This window comes from Gobius niger, assembly GCF_951799975.1.
Source record: "Gobius niger genome assembly, chromosome: 9".
NCBI lineage: Eukaryota > Metazoa > Chordata > Actinopteri > Gobiiformes > Gobiidae > Gobius > Gobius niger.
Genome location: NC_136860.1, coordinates 34,338,923 through 34,351,588, shown reverse-complemented (window position 1 = coordinate 34,351,588; position 12,666 = coordinate 34,338,923). Strand labels below are relative to the sequence as shown.

At 40.8% G+C, this 12,666-nt stretch overlaps 1 protein-coding gene across 1 annotated transcript in view; it reads left to right on the top strand.

The window, feature by feature from the left end:
* slc49a4 (solute carrier family 49 member 4) overlaps positions 1-12,666 on the top strand; it is a 156,951-nt gene that overhangs the window by 1,481 nt on the left and 142,804 nt on the right. The window contains exon 2 of the mRNA XM_079563451.1: positions 11,159-11,252. Within this exon, the coding sequence (XP_079419577.1) occupies positions 11,159-11,252 (94 nt within the window). The remainder of the gene's footprint in view (positions 1-11,158; positions 11,253-12,666) is intronic.

Sequence of the window (12,666 nt, the reverse complement as noted above, 5' to 3'; positions counted from 1 at the left end):
CTCGCTTGTTGCTATAGTCATAAACATGAAGGTCATTGTAAAGTTGACAGGTTTCAACACCTACGATGAAAAACATGTGGCTGAACAAGCTTCACAAAACTGAGTCTGGCTCCAAAAGTGGGTCAAAAGTGAAAGAGCAAGAGCAAAATCTATTCCAATGTTATATTTTAGTCCCGCTACAGGCATGTCTATACGATTTGTATTTACCAAGGAAAGTCCCACTCAGATCTAGAATCTCTTTCACACATGAGCCATGGACCCAGAGGGAACCCTATTGTACAACCAGGGGTACCTCATGATTCGATACGATACGCGATACATGGCTTACGATGCTGCGATTATCGATATATTGCGCAAAAATACCTACAATACATCAAATAAAAGAAAAACATGCTACTTTTAAGCTTAATTTTAACATACCACATGCTATTCAACATTTACATTTCTTTTCATGTGCTTTGTGCTACTTTTTTCTGTGTCAATAAATGATCCCTGACTTACCGTAAATGCTCTAATATAGGGCGGGGCCTTTATTTACTCAAGGGCATCTGGGACCAGGCCTTTATTGGAACCAGGCCACAATTAGAGACAGGCCTTTATTTCTATTTGAGCAAAACGGACGACCAGGAAAAGGAAGAAAAACAAGATTTGTGTCCATTTGCACCTAAAATATTAGGTTCATTTATTAATGAACATTTCAAACCCTCTCCCAGCGGCTGGAACATTGACGCCTTTTATTTTGTCGGGACAACAGGAAGTGTTTCGTTGCTGTTAGCGGAGCTTTGACATCAGTGTCACTGCAGGTTTCTGTTTCGTTTTTACCGCGGACCGGATTATTTGTTGTTATCTTGTGTAAAAGGCGAGTTTAGACGGAGCGTTTGTGTTTGTGATCGATCATGAGACTGACCTGAGAGAAGACGAGACGCTCGCGCTGATGGGAGGAGTTATTTTGAGGCGTGGGACTGACCTGCACACGGAGCAGCTGGACGTGCTTTGAAGACGCGATGGAGACTTTATTAAAACCCTGCAGGGTCACACAACATTTGTTGCTTTCCCTGTTTCCACAAATAATCACAGGAGGTTTGAAAAGTGGCTAAATCTGTGTCAAAGTTACGCTCGGATCAGCTCCTCCGCAGCGTCCCCCTCGGCCCGGGTTCCCGTTTGTTACTTCCTGCACGTGAGTTTTCATTTACACCAGTATGAGACAAATTCCTAACATGGGGAATATTTCTACCACTATAGTTTCTAATAAAAGCCCCGGCCTGTTTTAGAGACCGGCTTTAATTTGCCTCCGCCAGCCGCAAACCCGGCCTCTGTCAGAGACCCGGCCTCTGTCAGAGACCCGGCCGCTAATGGAATACAGGCCAGTATTTGAGAATTTACGGTACACACTGAAAATGGGTCTATAGATCTATTTATGATTCTAAAAGCTATAGTTAAAAGTAATTTATTTGTGTGACAGTGTTTCGTCCAAGCGCTTACAACTGTAGTGCCACCCCCTGCTGGTCTGACTGAATTCTTGATCATTATTGGCCTCTATTGACTGTGAAATCAGCGGAGCAGTGATGCCTCATTAACATGCATGACGTCGCTCATCAATATGCATGACGTCATCACAATCAATATCGGTATCGTCCTGCAAAATATCGCGATATATCGGGAAATCGATGTATTGTCACACTCCTAATTTTAAGTGTGTTGTTGACCTTCTTGTGGATTCGATTCGATTTTCTTGTGCCTGTCGATAAACCCTGATGAAAAAGGAGTTCATGATGCAAGACTGTTTAACATAAACATAGGATTGTTGTCAATAGAGATAAATGCATTATAACTTGGCAAAACATTCTCAAATTAGCGTTTATCGTATTGGTAATGTGTTGTTGAGGAACAGCCTACATGGCACCTGTATTGTGATATACAAATAATCCTGGTCTGACCCCATACTCTATTCAGAACGCAGCATAACGTGCCACAAACTACAGAACTATAATGCTGAACTTGCTGCGTACACAAAGCCTAAAAACCTCTAGTTAGTAACAGTGAGATCACTTTTCTTTTAAAGGGATATTTCAGTATTTTTAACATAGGGCCTCTTTTCCTAGTTATCCAGAGTGTTGTTGATTTCTGGAGATTTTTTTTTGTAATTCATGCAGTTCTTATATTTGAAGAGTTTCGTGGCGCTAGGCCAGTGCAAGGCTATCACTTACAACACCAGACTAACCATATAAGTGTCGATAGAATAATTTTTGGAATATAACTGACCTGCATCACATGAATGATCGCATTTTGAGGGACTATTTTCTAACAGATCACTCCGCCGCCGCGTAGCTTATACATCCACGAAGCTGATGCTGCTCAAATATAAGTTCTTTTAAATGCAAAATTGTTAAAATTATTGTATCGACACGGACATTTATATGGTTAGTCTGGTGTTATAAGTGATTTGCCTCAGGTGCTCTGTGGAGCGGGTCACACTGTTTTAAGGGGAGACACTACAGGCAAAACTCTCTGAACATATAAGCTTTCACCCGGAAACAGAAAATATGCCTAATCTTCACAATAACATGTTTAAATATTGCGCTGATTCAATGTTCCCCCATAGACTTATATGGGAGAACACAATTTCAAGGGCCTTTTTCTCAAAACACATTTTTCTGTCATTGTGGCGACACTATGTCCACGTCAGTCGGACCTAAAGACTTCACATTTTCCAGCCTTGGACTGAACAATGTTTGGAAGATTTTTTTCAGAGGGATTTTTTATTATTTAATCCCTTAAGCCCCATTTATTGAGTTTTGAATGTCCAAAAATAAGGCGAGAATTAAATCAAATTTTTCCTCTAAAAACAGCTTATTTTAAAACAAGAAATCCTAAATCCCCTCTTAAAAAGTCTTGGTAACTCATTTATCAATAAAATGAAACCATAAATTTGAGCTCTATCCGTTATTCAGATTTCGTCGCCGAAAAGATGGGAAATTTGGGGCATTTTTAGGCATAAAACACTTTGTTCTTATATGAAAAGATAAAATGACAGAAAACTTGCAATGTATTTTTTTCTCACATTTATGCCAGTGATCGACAGCAACAGTTTCAAATTGATATCTGTAAATATACATTTTTTTCCCCTAGTCACCTGCAGTGTCTCGCCTTAATGCAGGCTAGCTGATACCATAGAAACGCGCTAGCCTTGCACTAGCCTAGCGCCACGAAACTCTTCAAATATTATACGACTATACAGAACTGTATGAATTACAAAAAAAAACATCTCCAGAAATCAGCAACACTCTGGATAACTAGGAAATGACGCCCTATGTCAAAAATCCTGAAATATCCCTTTAACATTCAAGAGGAAATGTTTTGTATCATGGACACTATGTTGGGATATGTTGACATGAAGTTGTTGACCGAGCCCTACGTACACATAAATATAAAGTCTTGATTAATCAAACTAACCCATGACATTGCCATTACTCAATCAACCTCATGATCTTGATTCACCCTGATCTTGTTTTCGGATCGTCTTCGCCCTTGATCACCCAGAGTGACTCATGCGTCGTCTGCAGAGGAAGGGAAACCCTGAGCCCGAGCTGAGCCACACTCTTTTGTAAAACGCTTCGTAAGCTTTCGTATCCTCCCGTGGGCCGGCTCAGCCCTGCCGCAGTTTTAGATTGAATTAGCACAAGTCATTCAGCCTTACAAATTACATTAGGCCTCGGCTCGACCTTGTTTCGAAATCAGACATGACTTTGGCTGCGACCAACAGGCTGCTGTCGCTGTTATGTAACATTAGGCATTTAAAAAACAAGTCGATTTTCTGCAGAGTTCACAAGCACGAATAGGAAAAGGTTTGCACAGTGGGCTTTTATGAACAGAATCACAACACCGAAACAGCCATGAGGTGAGCAATTAGCTTAGTCTTGTTTATCTGTGGCAACTCTAGACATAGGAAAGAGCAGCCCAGGGAAGAAAAACATTTCAAGTGAATCCTTGAACAATTTTAGGGCTGGGCAAAAATCTATTTGAATTCAAAATGAAGTTCATCAAATCGATTCATATTTTCATATAAAAAAAAAGAAGCACAATATGGATGTTACTGCGCAGTGGCTTTTCTTTCTTTACAGTGATTGCTTTGCTATTTTGTGGTTTGTTAATGCACTAAAAACAGTAAATATTATTTAAAATATATTCACAGTCAGCAGTTATTTTGTTTTAAATGGGGAAGAGGGGTCGGATCAAATCATTTTTTTTTTAATAAAGAAAATCAAATATTTTGGAGTGGGGGGAACAAATCGCCCAGCTCTGTGCAATATACAAATAGTTCTCACACATTTAAAGAGTAACTAAACACCAAATCCACTTTTTGTTGCTGACAAACGGTCTAAATGGTTGTTGAATAGAGTTAGCTACGTGTCTAAGGCTGCAACTAACGATTATTTTTCTATCGATTAATCTATCGATTATTTTTTCGATTAATCGATTAATCTATCGATTATTTTTTCGATTAATCTATCGATTATTTTTCATGTTACCGATTATTTTTTCATTTAAAATGAAGAAAAAAACATTGATGTGTCCAAATGGCATGGCTTTTATATATTTATTTACTACTAGTCTATTTTCCCCACTTTTTAAAATAGTAAATGGCAAATGGGCCCATTCTCTCACTTCTGGCCCTGACCCACAGTTTGGGAACCGCTGATTTAAAACTAACTGAAACCTGCACCTGACGGTTATTTCTGTCTGACCACTGAGAATTAGCCTGTGAGTTGCCCAATTCGTTATAGACTGTGCACATTCAGAGAACCAGAGTTACTGTAAGTTACTGTGCTCGTGAGAACCATGTGGATTCAACTCCTCTTTGAGACAAAAAGGCCACAGACACGGCTTTACTCTCGTCTATCCATCAAACTACTGCCCTGATTCTCCGCTAGACACAACAACAAGAGAGTTTAAATGAGAGTGTGGCCGATGCCCCGAGTCCGCGCAGAGAAAACATGAGAACAGCGCCCGGACACGGGGACGGGATGCAGCCGCGCATGAGGGCAGCATGAGGGCAGCATGAGGGCAGCATGAGGCGAAGCGAGAACCGGGAGACAGACGGCCGAGCGGGGCACGAGCGGAGAAGTAGCCTACTCGCGCGTTGGGAGAGACGGGGAAGGCGGTCGGTCTCTCCTGCTCATTCACTTCAGCACTGCTCCGTTTTGGTGTTATATGCGGCAAAGTAGGCGGAGAGTGAGTGTGCGCTGTCAGAGCCTGTCCCCGTAACAACGCGTTGATTAATCAGTGAAACAACACCGTAGTCTGACTGAGATGCGGGGCCCTTTCAGCCGCGGGTGTTTTCGTTTCACATGTTCGTTCATAGCCGTTGTGCTGTAGCCTGGCTAACGCCAGACTAAAATCACAAGTGATGCTGCAGTTCGAAATGATTGGAGCGCACACAGCAGTCTGGCGTTAGCCAGGTTAGTTGTGCTGCATGTTGTATGCACAGTGTGCATACAACAACATTATTAGGCCGTTTCTGGAAATACTCCCACACTTTTGACGACTTTTGCCGTGCTTTTCCCCTCTCGGTCGCAGCGTTTGCATTACGCGCAGCCACGCTGGAAGTGAAATGTAAACAAGCGACGCGTCGACGCACAAAAACGGCGTCGACGTATTTACGTAATCGACGACGTCGACGACGTCGACGCGTCGTTGCAGCCTTATACGTGTCCCAGTCAATATTGTGACATTTGGTGCAAACTTGTTAAAAATCTCACTTTTGTGTCTAAAACCGCAGGGTTAGCGCCTCTACTGGTTTCACGCAGCAACTACATTTGATATTTTGCGGTTGGAGGAGAGTGTGTCCACGGCGTCCACAAAACGTCATCAGTTCTGCCTCTGTGGCCCCGCCCACATACGCCTGTGGCCCCGCCCACACACGCCTCTGTGGCCCCGCCCACACACGCCTCTGTGGCCCCGCCCACACACACGCCTCTGTGGCCCCGCCCACACACGCCTCTGTGGCCCCGCCCACAAACGCCTCTGTGGCCCCGCCCACACACGCCTCTGTGGCCCCGCCCACATACGCCTCTGTGGCCCCGCCCACACACACGTACATTTACAACAAACGACGTAATAAATATTTCTACTGGTATTTTACTCAGCTCACTTGGGAGAGTAGTATTATTTAGCCTTAGCTACGATGCTAACTTATAGTTTGAGATTCTGGAGGTTTCATATTGAGCTCATGAGTCAAACCAGTAGATGACGCCCCTGCGATGCTCACACTTCGGCTGAGGTGTTGTAGAGGAATAAATCCCTTAGAAAAGCGACTGTGCGATGCTCTCTCTCTGTTCGCAGTCACTGACAGCGAGCGAGTCGTCTACCGGCGGCCATCTTTTTTTTTTTTCCGTAGGATAGTTGCTACATCAACAGCAATCACAAGTCATGAGAATGCACTAACTCTCCTACGAAAAAATCAACCTTGCGCACAGTCGTGACAGAGGTAACAGCAGTCTGTCAGTCCTGTCAGATCTAGGGGCTTGGTCTGAGACTGTCAACAGAGCAGACCCCGCCCACACACTCACCCCCCTCGTCGAGACCACCCCTCTCTGCAATTTTTGACTTTAGTTTGTGGGTGGGGAACGGCTCTGCCACGCCCGTTTAGTTGCACTTTAATTTCACAGGGTCATTTAAGTTTCAAGTTTAATGGTTTTGTATAGCCCAATATCACAACAGAAGTGGCCTCACAGCTGCACCGAACATTAAGGCAATAAAACAGAGCAATAAATATGACAATTAAAAGTTCAGGTGAATCCAGGCAAATATAATGTCAAATAGGAGGCAGCGACGAGCGGCGTGGGCGTCCCCTGTCCTTAGACTCTCCAGCTCGGCGAGGAAAAACTCACAAACCCGGCAGGAGAAAAGAGAAACCTTGGGGAGAACCACAGAAGGAGAGATCCACTCCCATGGACGGACAGGCTATAGAGACCCAGGGCCGAAGGATCCCTCAGCAGACGGGCCAAGATCACAGACCGTCCAGTCCTCAGATTCCAGAATGCAGGTTCCTCCGTTCACCCGGGTTCCTCCGTTCGATCTAGACAGGCACTCCCGAGGGGGGGGGGGGGGGACAGGAGACACCATGTGAATAGGGATGAACAGACTACAGATAAACTAAATATTGTATCATAATAAGACAAAGTCTGCAGTAAGAAGAAGAGGATAGCGCTCAGTGGACTTAAATGCCTCAAACAATAAATGCAATTAGGTCTGAATTAAAAAGTAAAGTTAAAAATTGCAGATGACCCCTGAAGAAGCAGTCAAGCTACCAGGGGTACTATACGGAGTTTAAACATTTTAAAATGATGTATTTTCCTCCCCATACATGTTCCAGCCAGACCTGTTCTCCACAACTGCCTCGAAAATCCTGCACTGTCACTCAAAAAGCTGTTAATTCGGGTCCGAAGTGTCGTTAAGCACGAGGTTAAAGGGATGTTTCAGGATTTTTGACATAGGGCCTCATTTCCTATTTATCCATTTCTCAAGTCTTTACTCTTTTAATGGGGTCCCATTGTACTTTTCAATCGAATATCTCATCAAATTATTAGCCTATTGAAAACTGCTGTAGGATAGAAGGATTTACTTTCAATGTGAGATTTACTGAGATCTACGGCCGGAAGCGTGTCTGGGTCTGTAATATCCAACAATGACAGTTTGTTTGCGTATCGAAGTGCCGCATTTCCTTGTAAGTGAGTTATAACAGATGTACGTGAAAAAACACTGCATAATTGTGTGGAATCGCGATCCTTTCTGTTGCATTCGCCATTTTTGTTTCTCTTCAAAATGTCACGCTCTTGCATTTCTAGTCATGTGACTGGGAGACACCTATTGGCGCAATGTTTGATTCACAAGCACGTTTTTCACATCAGTCCCATTGTCATTTTATATGATTTAAATAAAAAAACGTGCCTTTTATCGATCGTGTCTTAGATTTTGTGAGTCATCACTAGAACGCTGTAATAAGAACGTCGATACAATTACATGAAACTGTGATATGTGAGACCTCGACGAATATGTTCTGAAATGCATGAGATTCTTCTATTGGGTTTGCAGTTCATGTTCCAGTCTCCTCTCAAACGTTAATGCACCATCAACGCTTTTCAGAATAACCTTTGATTTACATATCGTGCATGACCTGACTGCAGCGATGTAAAAGCGATTGTAAATCTCAGAGACTTTTGACCTGGTTGCATAAAGGACAAATGTTAAGTTGGCAGAAAACAGAATAGTTCTAGTTAACCTCTTAACTCCCGCCTGAACCGAGAGTCTCAAGTTTAGCTTTGCCCAAATCTTGTAGGCCAGTGTAACACCTCATTTGAAAGACCTACAAAACTAAATTGATCTTTTTCTTCACATCATCAGATTTTTTTTCATCCCTTTTTTTGTTGGGCAGTCGTCTCATTTTTGGCAAATTTTCGTGACTTTTTTGTCAATTTTATTTTTTTTTTACTTATTTTTTTTTCTTTTTTTTCAAATTCTAATCACTTTTTTGTCCATTTTTTGTCACTTCTTTGTCCATTTTTTCCTCAATTTTTCGTCAAATTTTTCTCCCTTTTTTGACAATTTTTTGTAAATTTTTGTCATTTTTTTGTAAATTTTTTGTAATTTTTTTCGTTTTTTTGTCAAATTCTTAGCACTTTTTTGTCCATTTTTTCCTCATTTTTTGTCAAAATTTTTCTCACTTTTTGTCCATTATTTTTGTCACTTCTTCATCCATTTTTTTCTCAATTTTTCGTCAAATTTTTCTCACTTTTTTGTCAATTTTTTTCACTTTTTTGTCCATTTTTTTTTCACTTTTTTGTCAATTTTTTCTAAATTTTTCGGCGAATTTTTCTCTCTTTTTTGTCAATTTTTTGTCCATTTTTGTCGTTTTTTTGTAATTTTTTTGTAAATTTTTCGATTTTTTGTGTCAAATTCTCATCACTTTTTTGTCCATTTTTTGTCACTATTTTGTCAATTTTTTCTCAATTTTTCGTCAAATTTTTCTCACTTTTTTGTCCATTTTTTTCACTTTTTTGTCCATTTTTTGTCCATTTTTTGTCAATTTTTTGTCCATTTTTTCACATTTTCATCCTTGTTTTCGTCTCAGTTCTGTTGCTATTTTCACACCTTTCTTCCAGAAGCTTTTGGACTGGGGTAAAGCTGGAGAAAATGTGCTCGGTTCAGGCTTCTTCCAGACGTGGAGACTCGCCGCAGGAGCCGTGTCCAGCTGAGAGTTTGGTGCAGGAGGGATCCGGTCATGTGCGTGTGATCGTCTGAAGTTATGACACTGTAAAGAGGTGCTGAGGCGGCACACTGACTCACGCACTACTGAGCCGGGCTTATGCAAAATGTCAAAGTCACTCCAGTAAAACCTCGTCTCAAATGTGGGTTACTACACTCTGGAGTAGTGCTACGTCAGCTCATATTAAATCCACTGAAGGTGCAGGGGCGGAGAAGTTTGCCGTGTGACTTTTGAGGTAGAGCAGCGATCGGGAGTGGGAGAAAGAAGTAGGTATCGTAGTTATGCAGCTGTAAACAATGCATGACATACTTCTGCCCCAAAGCCGTCATGGTCAGTCGCTGTGGTCTGGAACAGGGAAGTGGAGAGAGTTTCCCTTAATGACAATCACATGCCGGGATCTGACACTGACGTTATTGGAGTTTATTGTCAAACAAAAGGACAATAGGATTTAGGGCTGTGCAATTAATCGAAATTCGATTACGATTTCGATTACAACAGTAAACGATTACAAAATTAGCATAATCGCAAAAAATTGATTATAATTGTTTGTTTTTTTTTGTTTTTTTTAACTTTTATTTATTTTTTTATTTTTTTTTTAACTTATTTTTTTCTAATTTTTAATTTTGGGATTTTTGTCACTTTTTTGATGGATTTTTGTCTTTTCTGCTGGATTTTTGTAATTTTTTTGCTGGATTTTTGTCACTTTTTTGCTGGATTTTTGTCATTTTTTTGATGATTTTTTGACATTTTTTTAATGTTTTTTGTCATTTTTTAAATGTTTTTTGTCATTTTTTTGATGGATTTTTGTCATTTTTTGCTGGATTTTTTATCATTTTTTGATGGTTTTTTTTTGCTGGATTTTAGTCATTTATTTAATGTTTTTTTGTCATTTTTTGCTGGATTTTTGTCTTTTTTTGCTGGATTTTTGTCATTTTTTTGCTGGATTTTTGTCTTTTTTTTTGCTGGATTTTTATCACTTTTTTGATGGATTTTTTTAAAGGCAACAAATAATCGTTTGAATAATCGTGATTTCAATTATGACAAAAATAATCTTGATTATTATTTTTTCAATAATCGAGCAGCCCTAATAGGATTTACACTTGTCTGCTCACATTAGAAAGAGGGGCAGCAGAAGATACTATAAATCATTACAGAAAGTTAAAATGTCTCAATGAATATAGACTTTCTTTTCTTTTAAGAAGTGCATTATTCATTCATTTCTCAGCTAATGGCTTCCTCTGCCCTGGGGCTGACTGACAAGAGACGTAGCTGCCATTCAAGGCCAACGGATTTGTTTTAAAGGTGCACTATGCAACTTTTGAAGTGGAAAAAAACAAAAAACATCTTAATATTTGTGTATATTTGACCTTTTAGTGACTTGGTGGCTTTATGGGTGCAGCGTGGCACCTTTGCTTTCCCTCATAGTGGCCTTTATCACGCTCCAGGATCAGTTGTTTTTGTGGGTTCAGAAACTGTCCAGACACTGCCCAGACACTGTCCAGAAACTGTCCAGAAACTGTCCAGAAACCCCAAAACAACATCTGCCCCCACGACCCGGCAAAAGAAGAAATGGAAGAAAATGGATGGATGGAATTTTATAATTTTATTAAAATAATCGTGCGGTGGAAATGATTTGCTCCCGGGTTTGAGCTGAAAGTAGGAATGGCAAAGTAAGGGCTCTTTTTAGTGTGTAGCGCTTTTCCAGCTACATTTGGCACTCAAAGCTCTTCATTCACACACCGATGTACGCAAGAAAGGCGGGTGAAGTGTCTTGCCCAAGGACACAACAACAGTGTGCACCTGTGGAGTTCAAACTGCTGCTCGTTCTGTTGCTTATTGTGGCTCTGCATCGATCATAATGCTTCTAAATCCGTTTTGTCCCGTGTGTGGCAGGTTTGCGGGCGTCTCTGCTCCTCTCAGCCTTCTTCATGCTGCTGGGGTCTGGTTTAAGAAGTGTCCCGCTGACGGACGAGACCCTGAGGAGATGGTAAGTCTGTGCTGTCCACTTTGCAAAACCTTTTATCGCTTTGGAAACAAGCAACTTTTCATATATTTCATTTACATGACACTTGGAGAGAGGGGAGACACTACAGGCAAAACTCAATTTTTTCAGTTTTCAGGTTTGGGGCCAAATTGGTCTCTGAACATTTAAACTTTCACCCGGAAACAGAAAATATCCCTAATCTTCACAATAACATGTTTAAATATTGCGCTGATTCAATGTTCCCCCATAGACTTATATGGGAGAACACGATTTCAAGGGCCTTTTTCTCAAAACACATTTTTCTGTCATTGTGGCGACACTATGTCCACGTCAGTCGGACCTAAAGACTTCACATTTTCCAGCCTTGGACTGAACAATATTTGGAAGATTTTTTCAGAGGGATTTTTTATTATCTAATCCCTAGCCGCATTTATTGAGTTTTTAATGTCAAAAAATAAGGCGAAAATTACATTTTTACTGTAAGACTGGATGTGTCGCAGGAGGCTCTGTCATGAGTCACCTCATGTATGCAGATGACCTGGTTGTGTTCTGTCCGTACAGTGCAGGACTTTAACGTCTCCTGAATATCTGTTCACAATATGGCTTTGATAATGATGTTAAATATAACGCTATGAAAAGCTATAGAATGATTGTGAGAACCAAGGATGACAGGTCTCTAACATTCCCTAAGGTCACCCTGTGTGGCAGTGTTCTTAACATCACAGATGAGATGAAGTATTTGGGTCATTATATGTGTACTGATCTTACTGATGACCAGGACATGCACAGGCAGGTGTGTAAACTGTATGGTCAATCGAACATGCTGGTCAGGAAACTATATATGTGTTCTGTAGACGTCAAAGTGACTCTGTTTAAAGCTTTTTGTTCTCCTCTGTACACTGCACAGCTGTAGTTCACTGCACAGCTGTGGCGAAGTTTGAAAAAGTCCAGCTTGCAGAGGCTCACAGTTGCGTTAATGACTCTGTGAGGCTGCTGTTAAAGATGCCCAGACACTGCAGTGCGAGTCAGATGTTTGCTGACTGTGGAGCTCACTCTTGTCCTGCTGCACTTCGTCATTGTTATTTTAAATGTATGTGTAGACTGAGCGACTCTCAGAACGGCATAATACGGACTCTGGTGTGTCCTGTGATCAGCTCAATGAGATTCACGTCAAAAATGTGGAATCATTGGCGCTCGTGTCTTTATGTGAGTGGCAGCGAGAGAATTGCTGGTACCTTGTTTTGTTGCTGCAATTGTCTGCAGTATTTTAATATTTTAATATTTTTCTTTTAAACATAAATATGGATCATGTGTTCTCACTTGTGTCCTTAATAAAGATTGAATGAATGAATGATTTTTTACAATTTTTTCCACTAAAAAACAGCTCATTTTAAAGAAAATGAGCAAAGAAAAGCAA